The sequence below is a fragment of the Ursus maritimus genome, unplaced genomic scaffold, assembly GCF_017311325.1.
Source record: "Ursus maritimus isolate PB19 unplaced genomic scaffold, ASM1731132v1 scaffold_29, whole genome shotgun sequence".
NCBI classification, from domain to species: Eukaryota; Metazoa; Chordata; class Mammalia; order Carnivora; family Ursidae; genus Ursus; species Ursus maritimus.
The window spans coordinates 1,653,830-1,680,757 of record NW_024425452.1 but is presented as its reverse complement, the minus strand read 5'-3'; the positions used below and the strand labels follow the sequence as shown (position 1 = coordinate 1,680,757).

The 26,928-nt window shown below is 50.2% G+C and overlaps 3 protein-coding genes across 8 annotated transcripts in view; 2 read left to right on the top strand and 1 right to left on the bottom strand.

The window, feature by feature from the left end:
• Positions 1–4,136, top strand: part of CCND3 (cyclin D3) — an 89,953-nt gene extending 85,817 nt beyond the window's left edge. For all 3 annotated transcript variants that reach the window (XM_008691914.2, XM_008691913.2, XM_040643465.1), the window contains 3 exons: positions 1,581–1,740; positions 2,302–2,438; positions 2,943–4,136. In XM_008691914.2, the coding sequence (XP_008690136.1) occupies positions 1,581–1,740; positions 2,302–2,438; positions 2,943–3,110 (465 nt within the window). In that variant the 3' untranslated portion in view covers positions 3,111–4,136. The remainder of the gene's footprint in view (positions 1–1,580; positions 1,741–2,301; positions 2,439–2,942) is intronic.
• A 1,839-nt stretch (positions 4,137–5,975) lies between these two features.
• BYSL (bystin like) lies at positions 5,976–14,402 on the bottom strand. The gene is made up of 7 exons (XM_040643466.1): positions 14,045–14,402; positions 11,038–11,200; positions 8,635–8,773; positions 8,165–8,298; positions 7,444–7,604; positions 7,179–7,281; positions 5,976–6,631 (listed from the first exon to the last, which is right to left on the bottom strand). Exons 1-7 carry the CDS (start codon positions 14,310–14,312, stop codon positions 6,286–6,288), a joined length of 1,314 nt encoding a protein of 437 aa, XP_040499400.1. The 5' UTR covers positions 14,313–14,402; the 3' UTR covers positions 5,976–6,285.
• Positions 14,403–14,728: 326 nt separating this feature from the next.
• Positions 14,729–26,661, top strand: MED20 (mediator complex subunit 20). Of its 4 annotated transcripts, none has more exons than XM_008691917.2 (4): positions 14,729–14,889; positions 17,479–17,633; positions 22,845–23,098; positions 24,783–26,661. In XM_008691917.2, the coding sequence occupies exons 1-4, from the start codon at positions 14,876–14,878 to the stop codon at positions 24,996–24,998; spliced, it is 639 nt and encodes a 212-aa protein (XP_008690139.1). In that variant the 5' UTR covers positions 14,729–14,875; the 3' UTR covers positions 24,999–26,661. The 4 variants fall into 4 exon arrangements, with proteins under 4 accessions (XP_008690139.1, XP_008690137.1, XP_008690140.1 ...); XM_008691915.2 differs by lacking the exon at positions 14,729–14,889 and adding an exon at positions 14,939–15,109; XM_008691918.2 differs by lacking the exon at positions 14,729–14,889 and adding an exon at positions 16,521–16,541.
• The last annotated feature ends 267 nt before the right edge of the window (positions 26,662–26,928 follow it).

Here is a 26,928-nt window from a genome sequence, read left to right as displayed (position 1 = left end):
TCTATCTCCACTCCCTCGCCTGAGCTGGGGGTGGAGTGTGCAGATGCCTTCCTAGAAGGTCAGAGTTGGAAGGGACTACAGAGAACTCCAGTCAGTCCAAATCCTTGTGCAGCAGAGAGGCCCAGTTGAGGCCCAGAGAAGGAGGGGGAAGCATTGCAGTGAAGCAGATGAGGAGGGTCTGGGTCTTCTGGCTAGCCCTGGCTAGCCCAGGTGGCCTTAAAGCCTACTGGTGTGGAAGGTGCCAGCCCCTGCCACTAACCACTCCCAGGGGTGTGTTGTCCACCAAGCAAGGGCTGAGATTTTCAGGAGTTGCCCGGATACAGGGTAAGGTGGCTGCCTTCCCTTACGTGGGACCCTCCTGCTTCCCCACAGGGAGAGCCCCGCTCCAAGTTGCCTTCCAGATGGTTCCTTAGACGCTAGGTGCTTTCTTTTCACTTCTGAGTTAGAAGTTGGAGCACCGGGACAAGCAGGAGTAGAATTCTGGCTTCTCTGCCCAACTTCTTTTGGCTCTGGGCCAGGCTCTTTTCTGTAGGGCCCTTTGAGAGGCTTGGGGCTGATTTGGGAGGATAACTCCCAGATGGGGGCCAGGAGAGGGATGGCTGTGACTGGGGACCTGGAAGAGGTTGGGTGGGGTTGCCATTTCTGCCTCAGTAAGGGGCCAAACCCATGAGTTCCTTCCTGAGATAAAACAATGAAGAAATCCTCACGTGTGCAACTCAGAAATAGGGCCAGAACTAGGAACCCCAGATGAGTGGATTGGGGTGGGGCTTCCAGCCTCCCTCCAGGACATAGCAGTGGTATGTAGGTGTGGGCAGGGGAAGACAGGGTTTGGTCCCTCAAGGATCATCTGGACCCATCCTGTCCAGGTTGACCCCCACTTAGCTTCCTGAGACTTAAATGACACTAGCCGCTGTGGTTCCAGGTAAAGGGGGTGGAATGGGGTGCTACATCTCAGACCCACCCCCCTGTCCCAGCAACGGGATGTGGGTTGGGTTGGGTTGGGCAACCTCCCCTTTGAGGAACCTCAAGGTTGGTTCAGTGGCTGTGTCACTGGAGGCGTGGCCTCGTGTTCATTCTGGTTTCTTCAAGAGGTGTGGACTTGGTTGGGATGCAGAATTGGAGGAGAGGCTAGTGGTGGTCTCCCCTTTCACAAATCCTTGGGATTACGGAGGGGCTTTCTGCTTCACCCCAGAGGAGGCTCAAGGTTCTGATGCTGCCGGTGGTATTTGTTACTGCAGTCTTTTCTTTCAACCCTGGCTGGGGAAGTGCCCAGAGCCCAGCATGAAGTGAGAAGACTTGCATTATTGGCCCCCGAAAGATAACCAAACAGGATTGAAAGAGAGTTTATATCCAACATGTAGTTCTGGCACTTCGTAAGCAAGCAGTAATGCCCAAAGCCAACTCCCCCAGTTCTTCTGTGCCCTGGACTCCCCATTCCACAGCACCAGTCTGTAAACCCAGAAGCAGAACTGGGGTCTTGACCTTCAAGTTTGATGGGCTTCCTTCCCTGTGAGACTTCTGCTTTACTGCCTGCCCTTCCCTCCTCAGCCACTGACTCCACCCTCTTTCCCAACCTCCAGGACTGGGAGGTGCTGGTCCTGGGGAAGCTCAAGTGGGACCTGGCTGCTGTGATTGCCCATGATTTCCTGGCCCTGATTCTGCACCGGCTCTCTCTGCCCCGTGACCGACAAGCTTTGGTCAAAAAACATGCCCAGACCTTTTTGGCCCTCTGTGCTACAGGTAAGAGCCCTTATACGCATTTTTTGCCAAATGAGGAAAATCCAAAGACTTGGAAGGGTGGCATGGAACTGGATTGTGGTTTATACTCCTCTCAAAATATGTGAATATTCTTTCCCCTCTGAGACTGGGGCCTCAGAAAAGGCAGAACATAGTTGGAGCTGTATGGGATTTGAGAGACCCCCCCACACACACACACTATGTAGGTGGCTTAGAGCGAAGTGACTTCCTCAAGGTCTCATAGTGATGAAGCTGGGAGCAGAACCAAGGTCTTCTTGACCCTGGTTTTGTTGCCACACCAGGAAGAAACTCATTTATCCACCCCACCCCATCCCTGATCGGGCTCACTTAACCAGCCACCCTGGGCCTGATGGACCTGGGGGTTTGCTGTCCACCCTGGTACTCTCTAGGAGAGAGGCCCTTTCCTGCCCTCCTCCCTTGCTGCTCTCCCAGCACTCACTGCAGGGCATTTCTTGCTCTCTTCGCGCTACCTGGCACTTATTCTGAGTCATAGGAAGTCCACGCTAAGCCTTTGCCTCATGCTTCCCTCTCCCTCTTTCCAAGATTACACCTTTGCCATGTACCCGCCATCCATGATCGCCACGGGCAGCATTGGGGCAGCAGTACAAGGCCTCGGTGCGTGTTCCACATCCGGGGATGAACTCACGGAGCTGCTGGCAGGGATCACAGGCACTGAGGTGGTGAGTGCAGGGCCCCTGGGACTGCCCCCATCAGCAGTTCCCGAAGCAGCGCTATTCCCGGAGCCTCCAGCAGAGGGAGCTGTGCATCCCTAACCTAGTCCCCGCTCAGGGTTTCAGGTGCCCCACCCTTGGGGCTTCTGTGGCCTTTTATCTCCTGCCTTGGTCTGGGGAAGAGCAGGTGTCTTGGGTGGGTTGAAGGGCACTGTCCCTGGGTGCACTTTTTCTGCCAAATGGTGTGCAGGGGTGGGGGTGGAGGATCTGCTGTCACATGCGGGGCTGCTCTCACACCCCCTTGCCACATCCTCTTGCCAGTTTCTTAGAACTGAAGGCTGATTCCTGGGGCCAGGCTGTGGCCTAACCTCCCCAGACTTCCCTGTGTGCTGGAAGGTGTCCTTCTGCACCTGCTGCCAGATGCTGTGGGCCGTGGGGAAGCAGACCCTTAGTCCCAAAGGGGACCTTCTGCCATCCCACCCAGCAGTCACTCCTCACTGTTCCCGTTTGCAGGACTGCCTGCGGGCCTGTCAGGAGCAGATCGAAGCTGCGCTCAGGGAGAGCCTCAGAGAAGCCGCCCAGCCCTCGCCTAGCCCGGCACCCAAAGCCCCCAGGGGCTCCAGTAGCCAGGGGCCCAGCCAGACCAGCACTCCCACAGATGTCACAGCCATCCATCTGTAGCCCTGGAGAGGCCCCCTCCAGTGGCCACTGGCAGCAGAGGAGGGGACACTGCCACCCACCCCCTCCCTGCCTGCGGGAATGAACCATGCCACATCTGAAGCCTGAGGGGGCTCCTTCCTATTGGCCCCTTGCAAAGCCAAAGGGGTCAGGCCCTACCTATCCCTGCAGTGTGCACTAAGGGGCCTGGCCAGCCATGTTTGGGTGGCCAGCCAGGCTCCTCCTTTCCTCTGCATCTGACCAGCCCTGCTCCTTCCCTGATCCTAGCTGGCGGTGGGCCAGGCTGGTCAGAAATGAAATTGAAGTAGGTAAAATACATGTACCAGCATTCCTCTTTGAGGCCCCCTTATCTCTGGGGCTCTCATGTTCTCAGATGCCAACATGCCCCCAGTGCCTTGTAAAGGTGCCACACCTTCCAGAGTTCTTGCATTTGGATTGGGGTCTTTCTGAAGAAGTTCTGGATATTCTGATAGGACACGTGTGAGGGGAAACAGTCTGGACAGCTCCTCTTAACACACTTTGGAGGCCCCTGCGTATCCATGTTCACAGCTGCTCCCAGAGGGCAGGCCCAGGCCTCTGTCAGAGGGGCAGAACCAATCAATTCCTCCTTGCTTTGCTTTCTGCTCAGCTTCTCCTGTGTGATTGAGGGGGGTCAGTGCTGAAGGAAGAGGTGGTTTTAATTTATTAATTGTTTTGAGGACAACTGTAAGAGGGTGTGGTGGGGACCATCTCCCCCACAAGTGGTGGTAACCCTGGTGGTTGCTGCATCCCTTCCCTCTGCTACTGGCTAGATGATCTCTGTGGCCGAGGAGCTGCTACAGCCTGGGGTGGGGCCATGCCCTCCTCTCCCTCTGGCCCTCTGCCCCATCCTCTGGGGGTGAGGGATGGAGCAGGGATAAACTGGAGGTGACTGAGCCCCTGTCTGGAGAGGGAGGCAAGCCCTGTTGACACGGGTCTTTCCTAAGGCCACAAGGTCCAGGCTGGTGGCCCAGGACCATCATGCTACCTTAATAAAGATTCTGGAATAAACCTGGCTTTGGCTTCTTGGGTTGGATGGTGGTATGGGGACAAGCTGTTCCTAGAATGCACAATGTAAGCAGGACAGAAGTTAAGGGTCATGATGCAGGGGGCATCACAAGCCATTTCTGTAAAGGCTCTGTGGGCCATTTGGTTTCTGCCCCAGATATAGTCAGTTCTGCATTACAGTGGGACGTATGCATTCCTAAAACTCACTGCACCATGCAAAATTGCACAATAAAAACCACAGGGCTCATGGGAAAACAGGCTTGAGGCACAATACTCAAAAACTTAATGAGTGACACATTTTTAAGGAAATGAAGTGGACAGCCTAGTTTTTACTTTAAATGGTTAAGAAACATACACACTACAATATGGCCCTTTATCTTGAAAAAGCCCTGAAGTGTGTGTGTGTGTTGAGGAAGCAGAGGTCAGAGGGCTGTGGAAGGCAAGCTAGGACACCAGGTGTGGGTGTGCTTCTCCACACAAGGTAAGCAGGGAGCGCTGGTGACTGAAGCCTGTGCATTCTGTAGTGCCTGGCTTGCCTCAGCTGGGCAGTTTTCATGTGTTTCTCAAAGACAAAAATTCAGATAAATCCGAAATTCATGACCAATTTCTCCCTAAATACATTAACTGGGTTGGGACGAATTCACCAAATGCAAACAAGAAGGGTTCTGGAAGGACTGTACTGGGCAGGTCCACTTACACGCAGATTTTTTCAACAGATGTATAAACTTGGGTATTCATAAACAGTACAGTACTGTAAATGTATTTTCTCTCACAATTCCCTTAACATTTCCTCTTCTCTGGCTTACTTTACTGTAGGAGTACTGTACATATGACCTCTAACCTACAAAACGTGTTAGCTGACGGCTCATGTTATCAGTAAGGCGGATGGGGGTCAACAGGAGGCTAGTGGTAGTTATGTCTGGGGAGTCAAAAGTTTTACACACAGATTTTTGGCTACATGAGGGGGTTGGCGCCCTTAACCCTGCACTCTTCAAGGTCCAACCTTACTCAACTCTGCTGAGGCAGCATGAAAGCACCCATAAAAGCCAAACAGATAGGCATGGCCGTGTCCCAAAACAACTTTACTTATGGACACTGAAATCGGAATTTCATGTAATTTTCACCTATCACAAAATACTGTTAATTTTTTCCCTGATCATTTAAAAAAATGTAAAAATCATGATTAGCTCATGGACTGCAAGGAAACCGGCCTATGACTCTAGTTTGCCAATCCCTGGTCTAAAGCTTTAAGTAGCCAAGAAAGGGAACCTGTCTGGGGGTGACTCCGGATCTACTCATCCCGGGACCTGACCGTATAATTCACTCTAGCTCCAGTTCCAGGGACTTTCTCCCACGGCAGTCCACCCACAGCTGAGACAGGACCGTCTTTTGAACCACTTCCTGGTCGCTGGCATTCCCCCAAAGTAGCCTCTGCCTCTGTGAAGGCTCTACCTGGAGACACAAACTGGAGAAGGTGAAGGGGGTGGGGGGGAGAAGTATCTTCTGTGAACTGTTTAGAACCCATCCCTAGGGACGCCTGGGTGGCTCAGTAGTTAAGCATCTGCCTGCGGCTCGGGTCATGATCCTGGGGTCCTGGGATTGAGCCCCGCATCGGGCTCCCTGCTCAGTGGGGAGCCTCCTTCTCCCTCTCCCACTTCCCCTGCTTGTGTTCCCGCTCTTGCTGTCGCTCTCTGTTAAATAAATAAATAAATAAAATCTTAAAGGAAAAAAAAAAAGAATCCACTCCTAGACAGGAACAGGGAGGGAAGAGCTTCCCTCCAGCTAAAGAGGGAAAGCAAAAAGTTCTCCATTGATCACATTAAAACACAGAAGTTCAATAAATACCTGCCTTTGGTTTTTATCCGCATCCCAGTGACGTGACAACAGCCTGAGACAAAGAACCTATTCCAAGCCCAGCCAGGGAGTGGGAACGCTGGCGTGGGGCACCTCAAATCGGGTCTCAGAACTGAGTAGGGATGAAGACCTAGAATGGAGGAGGGAGCCGGCCAGACCCTCCAGTCCTCCCTGTCAGGTGTCGGGAGTCACTCTCACACTGTCCAGATCTGGAGACTTCAGCTGTAAAAGCTCTGTGTCACCAACAGGGAATCCTGGTGTCCTCTCATGTCCCTCAGACCAGGGTAAAGCACTGTCCTCACTCCATGGTGCCTGGCACATCTTCCACATCTCGGGGCACTGCACTCTGAAGCTCACGCCTGATCTCGGGGGACAGCTGCGCGTGGGGCTGCAGCCGAAGCAGTTCCATGAGGGCCTCCTTCTGCTCCGTGGCCAGGTCGGCCTTGTAGCGCTGCACCAAAGTCAGGAGGCACTGGTGCCAGAGCACAGGCAGCTCACGCCTCTCCGTCCGGAAGCCCAGGAAGTGGAAGACCAGGGCGTCCAGCACGCGATAGGGCAGTGCGTACTTCTTATCCAGCAACAGGCGCAGGAAGATGCTGTTGGCCCCGCTGTACTCCATCTCGGCAATTTTCAGCATGGCCGCGCTGGCGGGCAAGGGTTAGCCGTGGGGGAGATGCTGGAGGGCAGATCCGCCCTCTCCTGTCCCTCCTTCCCCTCTCCTCCCCGGCAGGCCCCTGTGCTGTGCTAGTCCTAAGGGGGCCATCTCAGGCCTTCTCACCTCCCCAAATGGACACCCCCTCGGCTCCAATTACCAGCTCTGTGCACACTCACCCCAAATCCCTAAGTCTCGCTCAGCTGCTCTTCTCAGTATCTGGCTAGAATAGATTCAAGCATCTGAAGATCGCCACCCCTAACACACTTTCTTCCCATGCTCCTCATTCATTCATTCATTCATTCATTCATTCATTCATTCATTCATTCAACTATTTACTGAGCACCTGCTGGGCGCCAGGCACTGGGCTCCTGTCTGGGGGCACTTACATTCTAGCAGAATACCAACATGCTCGGGAGCTTCAACAAGCCACAGACTCAGGGCTGTTCTAGCTCCTGCTCCACTCTGTCCGCCCCAATCCTGGGATTCTCCTAGTTGGTATCTCCTGTCTAACTGTCCTCCCCCCTCACCAATACTACCTGGAGTGCAACACAGGGATGGAGCATTTGGTGATGATGCTACCCACGATGATGGCTTCCCGGAGGGTGCAGGTGCCCGACTCGCACAGTGGGATCAGGATCCCTGTGGAGGGTCAGAGGGGCAGTCACTTTGCGTCCGGGGTGAGAAAAAAAGGTGTTACAGCGGGTTCCCACCTACCCGAGACACAATCAGCTCCCAAATCGGGCTTGCTGCTTTCACCTGCAGGAGCTCCGGGCCCTCCCCAGCTGCCTCCTGGGTTCCCACCTTTAAACCAGGCTCCGGGCTTGAACAGGGCCTTCTTGAGTGCCATGTACAGGTGGAAGTTGAGTCGTTTGTACTCAGCAATGTCGTCTCGTACCCGGGGAAGCAGGACAAGGTTGTAGAAGCGCTGAGCCATGCGTTCCTTGAGGTTAGAGGCGAAAATCCTAGGGTTTTTTTGGGGTGGGGGGAAGGATATGGGGGAGACCCCAGGTCACTCGACAGCTTGGCGGCTGGCACTTAAAATATCACCAGGGATGGTGCACACAAGAGATGTGAGGGGTGTGTGGGAGTGAGCTGTGTGCACCTGACCCCGGAGTCAGATGAGAGAGGGCACAGGAGGGGCTACAAGGTGCACCCAGAGTGACCACTATCTTCGGGAGAGCCAGAGTTCTCCACTATCCCCCTTCTGTCCCCAACACGGGTTCTCTCTACCTGCTGTCACGAGGGACCTGAGCGTGCCCGGGGAGCCACAGACTTCGGAGGCCCCTCTGACACACTAGGGCTTATCCCCCAGTAGTTCTGAGCCCCGCTTCTGGAAACTCATCACAGTGGTCGCAACAGGGTCCCGGCCCCGAGATATGAAACAGGAAAGCCGGAGAAACAGTTATCTAAAGAAGCACAAGCTAAGCTCTGGGGCAAGACTAAAAATGAAATGACGATGGCAGAGAAAGCCCAACCCCCAGCCCCCTGCCCCCAGCCCCTACCTAAACCCCCTCTACTCTACCTTGTGGCTTGGTACATAGCCGCTGCGGTCCAGGCCTCGGGCTCCGTCACATAGAGGATCTGCTCCCAGTTGGAGAGCGCAGGAATGATCTTGAAGGCCTTGGGCAGCTTCCCACTGCGGTACTTGGATAACACCTGGGGACAAGGGCGCAGAATCGGCACTGCCAAGGACACGGAAGCTGAGTGCCCTGAGCCCGGGGCGCCGGTGTGGTTTTCACGGCTTAGCTCACTTCATCCTCACAATAACCCTGTAAGGATGTACTCTCAGCACCCTCGTTTTCCAGGGTTAAGGAACCTTCCCGAAGGCCACCAAGTGCCTTAGTGGCAGAGTAGGAATCTGAACCCACACACTCGGGCTCTTAAGTCTGCTCTTGACCCCTGTGCCTCATTTGTGTGGGAAGAGAAAGCCTTAGGTGGGAGCCCACAGCCCCAGGGAGGGTATGCCATCATGGCTCTCCTCTCAGCTCTTACCTCCCGGACTCCTCTGTAGACCTCCAGAACCCGGGGGTCCAGCTGGGGCATGGGAAAGCCTGACACCTCTGACATAACCGTCTCAACTTCTGTCTGCTTCTCGGTCAGCTTCTCCATGATGATGTCAGCCAGCGTACGTCTACGAGTAAGGGAGGTGCGGGAGGGAAGGACAGAGGGCTGTCGTCAGTCCAGGAAGCTCCAGAGAGCCCACACAGCCCCTTGTGAGCTCCAGTACACCTGTGATCCCACTGGGATGGGTGGCCCCAGTCTCCCTGGGCCCTACCACCCACCACAGAATCCCTGCAGGGTGCAGAAGACCCGAAAGCCATTCAGCCTGGGTTCAGATCCCGGCTTCTCCTCTCCCTGTAGGACCCTGGGCACACTGCTTGGCCTCTCTCTGCCTCAGTTTCCTCATCTGTGAGACAGGGGTAGTAACAGGACCTAACTCATAAGTCGGGGGTTACAGGAGTTAATGGTTGCACGTTACTTGGAACTGCTAGAGCACGGCAAGTGTGCAGCACGCACGGCCTATCTCCAACCCACCCACCATGTGCTGGCAACATGCGGAGGGCTCTCCCGTTACAAAGTCCTGGTGTGACCTCTTCAGAGCACCAGACACATCTCCGTTATCTCCCAAGATTTCAAGTAGTGGGGGGCCATTAAGGAGAGACTACGACACAAACTTCCCCCCAATTTCATTTATTAAAATTTATGGAAAGATTTCTAAGATTAACGAGATTCTTCTCGGGTCCCTTACACACACAGCCTATCAACATAACCACATTACGATGGCTCAGCATTACTGTCGCACTGGGCTTTGGTATCATGCGTCTTCCGAAGCTGCTGAGGCATATTCAAGACACCTCCTGTTTTCTCAACACCAGGCACTGAGGCAGGGCCTTGCAGATGTTATCTCATACAGGCTGCGCGACATCTTGTAGACGTGTCATGACTGCCCTTATTCAGACACAGGAACTGATACCCACAGAGGTCAGTAACTCCCTCAAGGTCTCACAGCCTTGGTGGGAATGAAACCTTGGTCTTCCACGTTCTACAGTTCAGGTACTTGACAGGATACTACCATGTGCCCCCAACTGCACAGGCCTCTGACCACTGAGTTCACGTGGGGCTGGGTTTGCTTTCTTTTTTTATTTTTTTTTAAAGATTTTATTTATTCGACAGAGATAGAGACAGCCAGCGAGAGAGGGAACACAAGCAGGGGGAGTGGGAGAGGAAGAAGCAGGCTCATAGCGGAAGAGCCTGATGTGGGGCTCAATCCCATAACGCCGGGATCACACCCTGAGCCGAAGGCAGACGCTTAACCGCTGTGCCACCCAGGCGCCCCTGGGTTTGCTTTCAGAAGGTCCCAGGTGTCATTTCTCAAGACTGTCAGCAGCCCCTGTTTTCGGTAACCGTAAGCAATAAAATCACCCAGCCAATCCTGTCAGAACGCTGTGTTACAAAGGAGTTCAGAGGCGCTGAGTGAGAACCTGAGGGGCTCTCTGGCAGGACAAGCACACCCACCCAGGACACACTTTGTGATGTCTACTTCAGCTGCTGGGCATCAGTGTGGGCGAAGGGCTCATTTCCTCCCTCTGTGCTCTCAGATAAGCGACCACAGAACTCCTTCAGCTTCCCTGTCTTATCTCTCAGTATTATCAGCAATGACAGATGCATTAGCTCCCAAAAGCCTAAGAACTAAGAACAGTGTCATGTAAGTATCACAGGGTCAGAATGAACTGGTTGAGGGCCTTTTATCCGAGACTCCCCTTCCCCTGGGTCACAATCTATGGGCTTAAGAGTTTGGTAGGAGGACCTTCAACGCCCGCATGCTCTGGAGCTGCCATTTAGGATATGTGGCAATACACCGTGCTTCTAACCAGGGGCGACTGCCCACCAGGGAACACGCGGCAGTCTGGAGACATTGTTTGGTTGTCACAATTGGGGGAAAGATCACTACTGGTATCCAGTGAGTAAAGTCAGGCATGCTACTAAACACTCCCCACACCCTCCATCAGAAAGAGAATGCCAGTTGGGCCGAGGCTGAGAAGCCCTGGCCAAAATGAAGCTAAGAGTATGAAAGAGACCTGGCCAAAGAAATCGAGCTTAGCACTAAGAAAACTGAGCAGATCAAAACCAAATCCAATGGGATGGATCGCCCTGGAGACATGAAAAAAGGCCCGGGAGCTGTTTCCCCAGGCAGTGTTACAACAGGTGGACAGATAGGCAGGAGGTCTGGGTCATTCCCGCTGAGGATGGGCCCATTTTGCCAAGTTAGTTCCCCCACAACTAGCTATGCTCAGGCCCTTCCCAAAAGCAGGGAACCAGAACAGCCAGGGTGTATGTTTCCCTGGAGAAAGCTGCCACCGGGACATCCCACAGCCCCGGCCATGCCAGCCCTACCGAGCAGGAGGGTTCCTGTTCATGAACATCTCAATGGCACGCTCATCCTCAGGGTCCACGACCACCTCCGCATGATGGTCCGCCCCCGTCATCGTGGCAGCCTTCTCCAGGGTGGGCCACTCCTCGTCCTCATCATCTGATCCAGCCTGCGGGACTCCTGGTCCTAGAAGAGGAGATGAAATGGATGAGCCAAGGCAAGCCATGGGTGAGAGACATAGAGGTCAATTCGACTTTACCCATCATGCACAGTACAGGCCTCATGTGGACTTGGAACAGATACAGATGGGTGCAGCGAAAGCAATGAAGCACCCACCGTCTTCCAGTTCCCAGGGGCTTCCTGCTCTCAATCTTGCTTGAGAAACAAAATGTACAAATGCGAGCCAAGGCGACAGTGACGCCAGTGAATGACGGTTAACGCACCACACTTGGTTATACAGCAGGAGCTGCTGCAAACACTGTACCTAAGTTTCTTAACACCAAGAAGCAGGTACTACTATTCCACCCAGATTCAGATGGGGACTCGGAAGCACAGGGAAGTTAAGCAACTTGCCTAAGGCAGGTAGTCTGGGTTTAGACTACGCATTCTTCACCTCTGTTCTATACACATTGTAGGGCTTCATTTTATGCCAAAATGAGTAGCAGAGGCAGTGTATACCACAGGCATGTAAAAGGTGATGAGCGCAGAGGATGGCCAGGCTCTGGACAGGCAGTGTGGGTGCTGCAGCAGTGTGCTCCAGACATGGGTAACAACGCTGGCAGGAAAGGTTGCTTACAAGAGTATCTAACAGACAGTAGCAGGAAACAAGACTACATGGGTAAAGTAAAGCCAGACCGTGGAGGGCCTTGAGGCCAGGCAACAGAGTTCAGATTTCAATGGAACAACCCTCGCCCCCTTTTGAGAACTTATTTGAGAGAGAGTGTGTGCACATGTGCGCGCGCACGAGCACGAACAAGGGCAGGGGCAGAGGGAGAAGGAAAGGGAGAAGCAGACTCCCCGCTGAATGCAGAGCCAGACGCCCCAAGAGGCTCAATTCCAGGACACCGAGATCATGACCTGAGCCAAAGTCAGACACTTAACCAAATGAGCCACCCAGGCACCCCTGGCACAATCCATTTTTATATCTGATTATTGGAAGGCTACGGCTGGCAGGGCATCTGGAAAGGGATGTAATAATCCAAGCAGAAAAATAAAATGTTACACGTAAACGGCTCATTAAGAACAAAGAAAGTGTGGGCTTTTTTCTCTTTGTTTTAAAGAATTTTATTCATTTGGGAAAGACAGAGAGGGACACGCAGACTCCCTGCTGAGCACAGAACCCAACGCAGGACTCAATCTCAGGACCTGAGCAGAAGTTCGCTGCTTAACCAACTGAGCCACCCAGGCGCCCCCAGGTATTTCCATTTTTAATCGAGTGGCCAGGGTAGGCCTCTGAGAGGATGAAGAATCAGGGGAATAAACCCACAACAGTATGAAGACAAAAGGAATAATGAGGGCAAAAACCCTAACTTACTGTGTTTAAGGAACAATGAAGCCTGTATGGATAAAGAGGACGAGGAGAAAGTAGTAGAAGAGGTCAGATTAACAACAGGGGCAGATCATGTAGGTCTTTGAAGTCCTCCAGCTGTTGTGAGTGGACTGTAAGGGGGATGGGATACTAATCAGGAAGCTACTACAAAAATCCAGGTGAGAGATTATGGTGGCTCAAACAGGACTGTGTTCCAAGGTGATGAGAAGTGGTCTGACTCTGGATCTATTTTGAAGGTAGAGTCAACAGGATTTCCTAACAGATCAGATGTGGAATAAGAAAGAGAGGAGTCCAAAGTGGGGCGCCTGGGTGGCACAGCGGTTAAGCGTCTGCCTTCGGCTCAGGGCGTGATCCCAGCGATCTGGGATCGAGCCCCACATCAGGCTCCTCCGCTGTGAGCCTGCTTCTTCCTCTCCCACTCCCCCTGCTTGTGTTCCCTCTCTCGCTGGCTGTCTCTGTCAAATAAATGAATAAAATCTTAAAAAAAAAAATAAAAAGAATACAAAGCTGGAAGCAGTCACCAAGTAGATGGCACTTAAACCACGAAACTGTTAACAGCACCAGAGAAGTGACATGAAGAGAAGTGGTGCAAGAATTGAGCCTTGTGGCACATCAATAAGAGGCTGGGGACAGAAGAGGAAGCAGCAAAAGATACTGAGAGGTAAGGAAGCAGTAAAACAGGAATGTGATGGCTCAGAAGCCATGTAAAGAAACTGAAGCTAGGAGGCCAGTGTTCAATTGTGTCAAACACTGCTCTCAGGACAAACAAAAGATGAGATCTGAGAAATGGATTAAGCAACTCAGAGGTCAACACTTCTACCCTAATAACACTGACCATCTTTTAATTTGTCTCTCTCCCTCTTGAGCACCTAAACAGTATCATTCTTTCTGCTAAGAGCACTCTCCACTTGTTTTTCGGTCTCAGCACAAAGGTCATGCGGTCTGGGAAGCCTGACCCCCCCAAATAATGCTATTGTTATAAGAGAAACTATACTTTATCGTGGAATATATTATTCTAATAATCAACTTAATTGTCTCTCTCTTGGGCTAAACTGTAACCCTGAAGTCAGGCACCTGGCTATCTTGTTTCCTTCTTTACCCAAAGCATCTAAACTCCTAGCGCAGTGCAAAGCGCAGTCTAGTCTTAGACAACCCCCAAGAATGTATAGAACAAATCGATAAATGTTAGGAGCGCTCAGTGACGTCAGCAACTACTTCCTTTGGTCTAACTTAAGGGGTGCCTAGAAGCGAGTATCTAAAATTACAAGTAGGCGGAGAGGGCTCTGACCACCCTAAATCTGCTCCAGAGCTGGGTCTCCCATTTCATTACCTTTGCAAGGGTGTAATGCGGACCCCTTATTTATTTGATTTGTTTTTCTTGATTCCAAACGATTCCCCCGCCAAATTCCTTTTGGCCGTCAAGTCTCCCCCGCCACCCCAACTAACCACCCTCTTCCTGGCACTCATCCCCCACCACTTACCCAGCCGCGTGGTGCGCTCGCGTGGCGCTGCGGGCTTGTCCCCAGTCCCATGTTCGGTCTCGAGTTCCTCCTGCTGCTGCCGTGCTTGCTGCAAGATCCGTCGGGTCAGCCGGGGCCCCACATACTCTTCCTCCTCTTCTCTGGTCCCACGACCCCGCCGCTTTTCCCGGGATCCTGCCCGCACTGCGTCCCCAGCCAGGATCTGCTCAGCCAGAGGCGCATGTTTTTCCTGACCCGCAGCTCCGCGAGCCGCCTTGAATTTGGGCATTTTCCTCCAAAACTTTGCCGGGAAGGTTCACACGTGGGGACTGAGCGGGGGGAAATGGAGAAAAAGCCTTGAGTGCGCTTGCGCAGTGAACTCCCATGTCCCAGGAGGCCCCCTCCACGGGGATTACAGCGCCTCCGAGCGTTCGGAGGCCAGGAGTGCCATCAGCGCCGCCACACACCCTAAAAGAGCTCTTGGGTCCTGGAGCTGGACTCCCGAATAAACTCATTGCATTTAACGTTGGCTTCTCTAAGTGGTGGCAGTCCGAGCGATGATTTTCTACTTTTACGGATCGAGGACCTATATGCCCAGCCAAAAGTGAACTTTCTTCGCTGCAAGGCTGGGGGCGGAGGTCGGGTAGTGACGTCACTGGAGGCGTCACGGAGGAGGTGCCTAGACCTGCCTCTGTTCCTCGTGGGCGCGTCGACTGGACGCTCTGTTTTTACGTCATTTCCGGAGCACCTGCCTCGGCAGAAAATTGCATTGGGGGGATTCACTTAGTGTGGGCGGCCGGAGAACACTGTGATTCAAGTGTTTTCTTCCTGCCACCTTCCTGGCCCGATACCATGGGAGTGACTTGGTAGGCCCGCAAGGGACTTTGTGGGGCGGCGATTGGGGTCGGGAAGGGCCCTCGGAGCCTGGCGCGTACCCGGGAGGAGGCTCGGGACCAGGGTCCGCGGTCCCCCACGAGCTGAGCAAGATGTCTTCGGAATGTGTGGGTGAGGGAGACACCGTGAGGGCTGCGGATTCTCTGGGCTTGTTTGCTCGAAGATGCTCCCCTTCGTCCTGGAAGGCGGCAGGTGAAAGGTTTTGTCCCAGGAGCCCATCGGTGGCTGTGTACTTCCCGCCGCCCTTCCTTTTCCTTCCTTCCCAGGAGGCCATCGGCTTGGAAGTAGGATGTCCGGACTAGGACCCAATCTGCAGGCGGGGCTAGACGGGGTGCAGGATAGGCGACGAGGAAACCATCTTTTTAAAGATTTTCTCCTGTCCCCCCTGCAGCCACCTAATGCAGTTAGACCAGCCCGTGTCTGGTTCTGGTGTGGCCATTTTAAGATCTTCCGTGTAGAGGGAAGAAAAAAAGAAGCTGTTTGGAGTTAGATGGGGATTCAGGCACTTCACCTCCTCAGGATCCGTTTCCTACTATGTTTAATTATATGGTTGGTCTAGTTTCTATGGACTTTTAATCTTCAACATGATATAAGTGGGGTGGGAGAGAAAGGTATGGTCCTAATGCTCTTGGGGGCATGGGTTCCAAAATTCTAGATTTCAGGTTTTTTTGTGTTTTTTTTTTGCTTTGTTTTGAATATTGGTAAGTATTAGCATGTTTCTAGGCAGAGAGGGCTGGAGGCTAGGATACCGGAAGTCAGTGGCTGGAGACTGTGGGAACTACTCTTTCTGGTAGCTCAGGTTCTTGTAGGCTTGTCGGTTACTGCACCTTTGTTTTCTGCAGTGGACATCATGAGCCTTTTTTCTAAGTCTTCTGATGTAAGGGGGATATGTGAGGGATGGAATGAAAAGTTTGCAGCATAGAGCCTTGGAACCCTGGAAGCCCCTGTTCTTTCAGTAGAGGACAGAAAGAGGGAATGGGCTGTCAGTCTGTTGGGACCCTTACCAAGTTTTTCACATTCCTGGGACTTTTGACCCCTGTAACATCAGTTTAGGGATTCTTTATATTTCTCAATAAGGCACATCATCTCATTGCTTATGAGACATTTTCTGATGGAGAGTAGTGACAATTTTTAGCAACAGCAGGAATCCAATTTTTATATCTTCATGTAGTTGATTGATCATAAAATAATGCAGTGTCTTCCAAAATTCAGTAATGTATGGTTTTTGTATAGCTAGGTGCCACCTGTAGTAGTTATAAATGTTTTCTTTTGAATCTGTTTCTTTTCCTTAAAAACATATTAACAGGCAGCTGTGTCTCTAGGGAAGCAATCTAGTGTAGTGGATAAGAACACAGACATCTGGGACGCCTGGGTGGCGCAGTCGTTTAGAGTCTGCCTTCCGCTTAGGGCGTGATCCCAGTGTTCTGGGACCGAGCCCCACATCAGGCTTCTCTGCTGGAAGCCTGCTTCTTCCTCTCCCACTCACCCTGCTTGTGTTCCCTCTTTCGCTGGCTGTTTCTCTCTGTCAAATTAATAACTAAAATCTTTAGGAAAAAAAAAAAAAAGAACACAGACATCTAGCCAGGCTGCCTGGCTTCGAATCTTGGCTACACCACACACCAAGGTATGTTACTTGTACTCTTCTGTACTTCAGTTTCCTCATTCGTAGCAAGGAGATAAATAATAGCTCATCTTACAGGGCTGTTGTGAGGATTCAAAGAATTCATTTGTCTAAAGGCTTTTGGGCACTGCCTGGCATATGGTTGGTGCCTAACGATTGTTACCTACTACTCTAAAGGGGAAGCCAGTTTCACTTACCATAGAAGGAGATCTTGAAAATAACATTATTTCATTGCTTTGATTTTATTCTTGTAAATACTGTTGCCTCTCATTCCTAAAGATTATAAACTTGAGGCTCGCTTTCTCTTTGATCCTAGGGCTGTTGAGTAGAATTTTCCACATGGACAGAAATGTTCTGTAACACCCCTGTCTAATACACTAGCTGCCATCACATGTGGCTGTTGGGCCTTTGAAATGTGGGTAGTGCAGCTGAGGAGTTGAGTTTTTAATTTAACTTGTTTTATTAGTTTAAGTGTAAATAGCCACATGAGGCTTGTGACTAGTGTACCGGACGTCACACAAAGTGTCAGAGAAATGGTAAAAACATACTAACCCCAAATTGAGATTTTCACAATATAGTCAGAACTGAAGGAATCGCAAAGGACAGCCCTTTCTCATATGACTCAGTGTTATGGATTGCTCAGTCTCTGTACCAAGAAAAACCTTCTCTTGAACATTGGCACACATGTCCCACTTGGGAAGCACTGGTGTGATAGCTGGAAGTTCACTACACTGATGTGAGTGCCGTGAGACCTGTGTTCTAGTTCTTAGTGGAGCTGTCAGGAACTGTTAACCTCTATTTCCTCATCTTTAAAATGAGAGAAGGGTCAGGGTCGGTGGTCTCTAAGGTGACTCCTAGCCCTGAAGAGCTGATTCTGTGGGTAAATCAGTGAGTGTACATGTGCCTCTGGATACTGATGATTTGGTCCTCTCCCTTCCAGTGTGTCCCAGATGCCCGTGGCTGAGGGCAAGAGTGTCCAGCAGACGGTGGAGCTCCTCACCCGGAAATTGGAGATGCTTGGGGCAGAGAAGCAAGGAACGTTTTGTGTGGATTGTGAGACCTACCACACAGCTGCCTCCACTCTTGGCAGCCAAGGTCAGTGAGGTGGGTCTGCAGAATGGCTGGAACCTCGCTTGGAGTTGATTGACATTCATGTTCATTGAAATGTTTATGAGCTTTTGCTAAGGGTGCTATCCTTGAATATGTAGCAGATCGTTCTGAATTCATTAAATCTTGGTCCTTTTCTTTTAGACTGGGCCAATGCTTTAGTCTTTTTGCACTTCGCCCTTTTAAAGCTGCATTTCTCGGGATATTGGTCACTGGCTTACTGCATCTAATCGTCTGGGTTACTTGTTAAAGGTGCAGAGTCCTGGGGCGCCTGAGTGGCTCAGCTGATTAAGCGTCCGACTCTTGATTTTGGCTCAGGTCATGATCTCAGGGTCCTGGGATCAAGTCCGTCATTGGGCTCCATGCTCAGTACAACATCTGCTTAGGATTCTCTCTCTCCCTTTCCCTTTACCCTTTCCCCCATTCTTGCTCTCTGTCTCTCAAATAAGTAAATAAAGTCTTAAGAAAAATAGAGGTTCAGGGTCCCGGCTCTCCTTACCGTCTTGTGCTGCAAGCCTCATAATTATACTTCACCCAGCTCCCTTTATGACCTCTATGCACTCTTAAGTTTGAGAGACTCCTTTTAGGCCCAGAAGTCTATGATTCTTTCACAGCTTTAGAGTTCTTAGAACTTTGTGCAGAAAGGCTTTCAGATTCCTGCATCTAGCCAGCGGCCTTGAATTCCTCATTGGCATGACCTCAACCACTGGATCAACTTTTGTTTTAAATATATTGTGATGGGCTATGGATGGTGGTGGTAGGGAGGCAAAGAGAATCTTTTTTTTTTTTCCTTTAAATTTTTCTTTAAATTCTAGTTAGTTAACATATAGTGTAATACTGGTTTCAGGAGTAGAATTTAGTGATTCGTCGTTTACATATAACACCGGGTGCTCTTCATAACAAGTGCCCTCCTTAATCCCCATCACCCATTTAGCCCCCACCAACCTCCCTCCATCAACCCTCAGTTTGTTCTCAATTATTAAGAGTCTTATATGGTTTGCTTCCCTCTCTCTTTTTTTCCCCCTCCTATATGTTCAACTGTTTTGTTTCTTAAATTCTACAGGAGTGAAATCATATGGTATTTGTCTTTCTCTGACTGACTTACTTCACTTAGCATAATACTCTCTAGTTCTATCCACGTTGCAAATGGCAAGATTTTTTTGACGGTTGAGTAATATTCCATTATACATCTGGTATCTATAGATAGATATATAGATTATATACAAGAGACATTAGATATGTAGATAATAGATATGTCTGTATGTGTGTGTATCTATCTTTTTCTATATATCTATCCCATATTTTCTTTGTCCATGCATCAGTTGATGGACATTTGGGCCCTTTCCATAATTTGGCTATTGTTGATAATGCTGCTATAAACATCAGGACGCATGTACTCCTTTGAATCTGTATTTTTGTATCCTTTGGAGAAATACCTAGTAGTGCAATTGCTGGGTTGTAGAATAGTTTCTTCTCTTAAATTCTTGAGAAACGTCCATACTGTTTTCCAGAGCGGCTACACCAGTTTGCATTCCCACCAACAGTGTGAGAGGGTTCCCCTTTCTCCCCATCCTCGCCAACATCTGCTGTTTTCTGTGTTAGAGAACCTTTGAATACGAGTTAGAGAACTTGAGTTCTCTTAGTCTTGGCTCTGCAGTAATTTGACCTAGGACAGTTCCAAAGCACAGTGATTAAGAAGCTAGATCATGGAACCAGACAACTAAGTTCTGGTCACATACTAACTGCAACTTAGGGAAGTCCCACAACCTATGACCGTTTCTATGCCGGTCATTTACCTATTTCCCCATAGATCCATTCCCCACACCTCCCCTGCAGACAGCATTTGCCAGGCCCCCTTTTAGTCACCTTTGGCCAGTGAGGAGCAATGGGTAAGGTTAGAGGACCGAAGAAAGGGAGAGCACAGGTTCTTCTCCTCTCCTGCTTTGGGCGGTGTCTCCGGCTGGACTGTTTCTTCTTTGGTTTTAGCTCCTGCTGGGTGGCCCTCGTGCCTGGCTCTGATGACAGCACATCCTTTCTTTTTCCTTCCAGCCTTAGGGGTGGTAGTAAGTAGCTCCCTGTGCTGCTAATATTTGGGCGGCCTCACCATTTGTTTGGTTTTTTGGTTTTTCCAACCCTGGTATTTTGTTCCCTGTATTAAATCCCCTGCGGGGTCTGTTTCTGTGTCTTCCCAGGACGGTTTTGTCATTTGTAAAATGAAAACATAGTACTGATCCTCTAGTGTTGTGCTAATTAAATAAGTGACTATGTGCAAAGCGCTTAGAACTGAGGTGGTCATGTAGTAAGTATTTAATAAGTAAGAGCTCTACCGAGGTTCGTCCTCAGTAAAATCACAGTGTCACCATTAGTTTTGCCTTCAATATGAAGGATATAGGAATCAAAAGAGATAACAGTTATGAACGCATTTGGAAAACAAAGCATTTGTGCACAGATGTAAGATGGCATACCATGCCTGTGAAACTACCTGTTGTAGGCTCCGTGTTCCAGATCTGACCTTTACTTTTTAAGGAGCTACAGTCTAGCTGGGGAGAGGACACATTCGCAGCACGCAGTGGGGTGGAATGGAAGGAGCAGTAAACTTGAGGTCAGCAGGCCTGGATTGGAGTTCCAGTTGTGCCCCTTACTGCCTCTGTGCCTTTAGATGATCCCAGGTTCTCACGGGGACCAGCATTAACATCACCCAGAGAGCCCATGGACACAGAGAGCGGGGCCCCTCCCAGACTTTTCCACTCAGTAGGTATGGCCTGGGGCAGAGAATCCGCATTTCCAACAAGTGCCCAGGTGGTGGTGCTGCTGCTGCTGGTCCAGAACCCTATAGGCTTCATTTTCCTTGTCTGTAAAAGGGGGACAGTAACGCTGGTTCTGCTTGCTTCACAGGTTTGAACTGATACAAAGATACTTTTTTTAAAAAAGATTTTATTTATTTATTTGCGAGAGAGAGAAAGCACAAGCTGGGGGAGAGGAAGAGGCAGAAGGAGAGGGAGAAGCAGACTCCCCACTGAGAAGGGAGCTTGATGCGGGGCTCTGTGCCAGGACCCGGAGATCACGACCCAAGCCAAAAGCAGACATTTAGCCAAATGATTGTAGTGTATGGGGCCACCCAGGCGCCCCCAAAGATACTTTATTTTGATTTAAAAAAATACTGTTGTCTATAAACAATTGGCAGTGCCATCTTCATTTAAAAAAACCTTAGTTGACTTTCAAAATATTTTCAAGACAGTAAGAACACTTACAGACTCCTATAGGATGGATTAAATAATTACAGTGAGTTTGCGTAAGAACAGAATGACTGATCAGCTTTGGATTTTTTTTCTTTTTTTGAGGGTTGAAATATTTTGCACTGGGCTTAGCAGGAGGTGAAAGGTCTCCATTGGCAGCAAGCGGTCAGGAGGGATGTAGGGTGAGGTTGGCACGGAACCTGTTGAGTTCGGGAAGTGGCAGCAGAGCAGAGGCCTGTGTAGAGGTCTCTCAGCCCTATCTTCTCTTTTCCACTGTTAATCTCTCATCCTTGCCTAGAATATCTTTTCTTCTCTGTGTGGCTGAACCCTACCCTCTCTTCGTATCATAGTTCAGGTCCTGTTTTCTCCATGAACATTTTTCCTGCTGACTCTTGCCCACTTTGATCTCTTTCTGCTCTGGTCTTTTCTTCCTTCCAAGAAGACTTGTGGTCTATCCATGTAAGCACTTTGCTCCTACTGTTTCTTTAAAAGTTTTTCACCTGTCTATTTATTCATTTTTAAAAATATTTTTCTTTATTTATTTGAGAGAGAGAGAGAAAGAGCAGTGGGGAGGAGCAGAGGGGGGGAGAGAGAGAAAGAGAGAAGCAGACTCCCACCTGAGCAGGAAGCCCGACGTGGGGCTCGATCCTAGGACCCGGAGATCATGACCTGAGCCGAAGGCAGACACTTAACCCACTGAGCCACCCAGGCGCCCCTCACCTGTCTTTAATGAGAGTGTCGGCGTACTGAGGCCAGGCGCTATAAGTCCTCTACTTGAATGCCTCTTAAACCCTAGCACAATGTTGGGGATAGTCAAGTATTTAAGATTTTATAGTTAAGTCTTTTTTTTTTTTTTTAAGATTTTATTTATTTATTTGACAGGGAGAGACAGCCATCGAGAGAGGGAACACAAACAGGGGGAGTGGGAGAAGAATAAGCAGGCTCCCAGCGGAGCAGGGAGCCCGATGCGGGGCTGGATCCCAGGACCCTGGGATCACGCCCTGAGCTGAAGGCAGACGCTGAATGATTAATCCACTCAGGCGCCTCTATAGTTAAGTCTTAAAATACTTGGGATTGTGGTAGTTCATCCATTAATTCTTGTAGTGTATGAGAGGGAGATCTTGCTTTCCATTTTCAGTTAACCAAATATATGTAGCCTGCTTTCTTGCAGAAAATCTCTAGTAGTAATCAATGAGAAAATTCATTTCTGGGGCACCTGGCTGGCTCAGATGGTTAAGGACCTGCCTTTGGCTCTGGTCATGATCTCCAGATTCTGGGTTGGAGCCACGTGTCGGGCTCCCTGCTCAGTGGGGAGTCTGCTTCTCCCTCTCCCTCAGCCTCTCCCCCTGCTCATGTTCTCTCTATGTCTCTCTGTCTCAAATGAATAAATAAAATCTTTAAAAAGAAAAAAAAAGAAAAGAAAATTCATTTTTCAGTGACTGGAAGGGGTAGACTGGGGCTTGAAACCAGACCTTCTGAATTCAGATCCTGAGTCCTTTCTTCAAATGTGCTAATTGCTTCCCAAGTCAGCTGATTCATTAAAGTACTCCAAGGGTTTGGGCACCTGGGTGGCTCAGTCGGTTAAGCGTCTGCCTTCGCCTCAGGTCATGATCCCAGGGTCCTGGGATTGAGTCCCAAGTCAGGCTCCGTGCTCAGTGGGGAATCTGCTTCTCCCTCTACCCCCCACCCCGCTCGTGTGCTCTCTCTCTCTCTCTAATACATAAAATCTTTCTTTTGTGCTCCTCGTGTTTTCTGCAGAGCAGGGTTTTACCATAATGCTGTCTTGCCTGCCGTTCTTCTCCCTTCCTCTTTGGAAAAGACCGTTAGTGAGGAGACTCCCTCCCCACCCCCCCAAGATGGCTGAGGTGATGGCAGGTTGCCCTCTGGCCCTGTTCCGAGCATTTGACTCTGTCCCGGGCTCTCAGACAGAGGTCTTGCTGCTAATCGGCCCTCTGCCCCGCAGGTCAGGCTGGGAAGCTGATGTACGTGCTGCACAACTCCGAGTACCCACTGAGCTGCTTTGCCCTCTTTGAGAACGGCCCTTGGCTTATTGCCGACACCAACTTCGATGTGCTCATGGTGAAGCTCAAGGGCTTTTTCCAGAGTGCCAAGGCCAGCAAGATTGAGACCCGGGGTACCCGTTACCAGTACTGTGACTTCCTTGTGAAGGTGGGCACGGTCACCATGGGGCCCAGCGCCCGAGGCATCTCCGTAGAGGTAAGACCTGGGGGAAATAGGAGCAGTGTGTGCTGAGGGGCTGCTCGGCAGAGGGCTCTGCAGATTTCCACACCCCTCTGAATGCAGACAGGTGTTTCTGCTTTCCTGATCCCTGTCTCCAGGGCGCGTGTGCTCCCCGTCCCTACATCTTTTACCCTTTCTTTAATTATTCAGGCTCTGGCCCAGGGTGGGATTGGGAAGCTGGGGTCACAACAGGTAGAAAGCTTAGGAAGGCTGGCTTGCTGGAGAAGGGAAGGCACGGTCAGGGGAGGCAGGTGAATTGTGATGTGGAGGGACTGGTCCCCCATCAGGACTGGAGCAGACCTGGGCAACTTTTTGTGCAGGTAACTTTTGGGAGGTGAGCCCTAAATCATGTGTTTACATACCTTTCCAGAGTACACCTTAAGATAGGTCGCAAAGGTTGCGTAGCGAGATGAGTCTTTCCTTTTGACGTGCTGTCGACTTCTGTCATGGTGTAAAAAGGTATGTGTGGTGACTTCATCTCTGAGATACATGTTGGAGACCACAAAGAGGGAGTGTGGCAATAGCTGGCTTTGGGAACAGTGAAATTCCTCAGTCTACCATCTGCCCAGTACTGTGTGAGATTTAAAAAAAAACAAACGAAAAAACAGGTGAGCTACAGGGCCTGCCTTTTGAAAACGTGTGATTCAGTAAGCGAGCGAAGCTGAAACACACAGACTGTTTTTGAAGTTAGTCTGTAAGACATTCTCAGGCACAGAATGCTCTGGGAATTCAGGCCAGTGAGAGCACTGCTGACTTTGAGGATTGGGATGCTTTCTTCAAGAGTAGCATGTAAAGAGGGACTTGAATGTAGAGATGTGGGAATAGACAAGGCCCACAAAGCTTTCCAGGTAGAGAAAAGGGCCTTAGTGGTAATTACAGCTCTGAAGCTCCAGAGACCTCTGGGACCAAGGTTTCCTGGCCCCTTTTGGCTTGTGATACACCGCATTTGCTGAGACCCACTGGGAACCCACTGTCTGCTTATTCTTCTTATTTCCAGTTTTGTAGTACAAATGCATCCCAGCTCTTTCTTTACGTGTTTCTCCTTATAATAAGTTACAAATTATTTTTCCTGCCGTCTTTCCAATGAAAAACTAGGAGAAAGGAATGAGAAAGTCTAGGATGTATTTCCTTTGGCCCCTGCCACACTGGTGGAAGATTACTTCTTAGGGTCAGGTGGGGTCTGTTGTGGGGGTAATGTTTGGTCTTAAAGAGACATAAGAGCATGTGTGTCTCCTTTGCCCCCTGTGGTCGGACACACACACAGAGATACATACACACTCTTACTTTCTCTTGTTCTTCATTTTCTCCCAGAATTTTCCTGAGCTCTCCTTGGGATCTTCATGCAGCATAGCAGGGACTGTACAGTTCTGAGATCATCAAAAGGGGCCTGTATCTGTCTCTGGGTCTTGTGGGTTGGGGTGGTGGGTTGATAACTCCCAAGATGAGAATGTCAGAGATGCTTAAAGGGAATGATGCTGGGTATGTGGAATCCCTGGTGTCTGGGTTGAGTATTTTCCTGTGGAGCAACACTGTGTTAGTAGGTGTGTGTCTTTGGCTTGGGGTTGGAGAAAATGGGAGCAGGGGGCAAGAGGTGCAAGAGAATCAGAAGACCTTGTCCTTGCCCTAACTCAACCTTGTTCTTTGTTCTTTTGGTCCCCAGGTGGAGTATGGCCCCTGTGTGGTAGCTAGCGACTGCTGGAGCCTGCTGCTCGAGTTCCTACAGAGTTTTCTAGGCAGCCACACACCAGGGGCTCCCTCAGTGTTTGGGAACAGACACGATGCCGTCTATGGCCCGGCAGATACCATGATCCAATACATGGAACTCTTCAATAAGATCCGCAAGCAGCAGCAGGTGCCGGTGGCTGGGATTCGTTAGTGACTGGCAGCTGCCCGGCTGAGCTCTGTCACCAGGGGGACTGCACAGGAAGAGCAGGTTCTGCACCCTGAGGCCCCTGGACCCCAGAATCCAGGGGCAGACACAGAGGCTTCTCTCCCTCTTTCCAGCTGTGACTTTTGTTCTGGGGATCTGGACTCCCCTCCCCTGACCCTCACACACAGCCCCCCAGCAGCTGCTTCACCCTACGCCTTACTGGACTTGGCCTGTTCTCAAGAATGATAATTATGAAGAGTGGAGAAGTGTGGAGATTTCCTGCTTTAGGGAAAAAGGTAGGACAGGGCTGTCCCTGCCTAGTGTTGGTGGGAAAGCAGTCTGTATTTCCAGCTATTGAGGATTTGGCCTAGGTCCGCAGTGGTTGGGCCGGGCTGGGCTATAATAAAGACCTCTTCCTCTACCCCAGGGATGCAGTTGGTCCTGTTCTAGAGAAGGAGTAGGAGGCATAACTTGGTGTGATGGCTGTCATTTCCTGACCTGTTTGCTTAAGTGAACTGTGAGATGACTTTTCTAGGCTGTTGCCAGAGTCCTTTGGAGTCTCCCTCTGACATCTTTCCATTCTTTTGTGAATGAGGTTAAGCCACAGGCTAAGTTGCTGTAACAAAGAGAACCTAAAGTACGGTGGCTCCTGGTAGAAGTTTATTCTTCTCTGTTCTAACAGTACAGATGTAATCAGATGGTCTGGGGCAGATTTAACTGTACAAGGTCACCAGGACCTCGGTTTCCTTCTGTCTTCTTCAGCCAACCCTGGGGTGTTGACCTTGCCCTCAAGGTCAAAGCAGACTCCTCAGCTCCGTGTCTACAATACATTGGGGAAAGAGAGAGCAAAGCAGTTTCTTTTTAAAGAATATGACCTGGAGTCACTCAAATCAGTGTGACCGTACTTTGCTGAAAGGGATGCTGGGACATAGAGCCTCTTACTTGGGTGGCCATGTGTCCAGTTAAAACTCAGGGGCTTCTGTGACTAAAAGATGAAGGAGAAAATGGATGTGGGGGCCCAGTCAGAGGCCTCTGCTACATGGAGCTCAATGGATGTTCCCAGGAGGGCCCTTGGTTGTTATTTTGCAGAGTACGCCCCTGGAGCGAAGCCATTTTTTTGTGAATTGCATTGGAATAGGGCAGGTGTCAGAGCCCCTTGTGAGTTTCACTGGCTTAATCACACTGGGCAGTCAGTTCCGCACCCCTTGCCTAAGGGTTCACGGCTTCCTGAGCTCTTTGTCCTCATCTCATTTGAGCCTCCAAGCTGCTCCTTGGACTTACATCGCCTGCTCACCCAACTCCAGCTGCAGAAATGTTCCGTCGGGCTAACATTGATACGTACAGGCAGGGATGGTCTGAGGAAAGATGTTAATGTACTTTATTACAGAGCTGTCCTCAAGGATACCATCCCTCACTGAAGGTACCTCAGAGAAATTAGTTTCAGATCCAATGCCTCTGCAACAGGAATCAGGAGGCGGTCCTGTTTCCCTTGTAGCTTTGGCTGGCCGGAAGCTCAGTTTAACTCTGTAACTGCAGGAATCTGCCGGCTGCATTTTTTGTTCTCCTTTGCCCCTGGCTTTTTTGTTTGGTTCTTTATTTTGTTTTTGCTTTTTTAAATTGAGGTGTGTTTTAGATGTCATTTACAGACAATAAAATGCGTAGATCGTAAGTTTTTGGCCTTCTGATTTATATTTGCTCTCTTCCAGCTTTATCTGTTTGTATTTTTCTGTGGGCTCCCTGAACTCTTTTGTGAGACGAGACAGCATTTTGAATATAATGTATTCTTGAAAATATACACAGATTAAGTGTGGGAAATATAACTCTAGATGTATGCATTTTAGGGAGGGGTTCTGTTCTTTAAAAACTAAAGAGTATAAACTCCCTAACTGCAGTTTGCCTTTCAGACACAATCTTGGCTCGTACATTTCCAGCATTC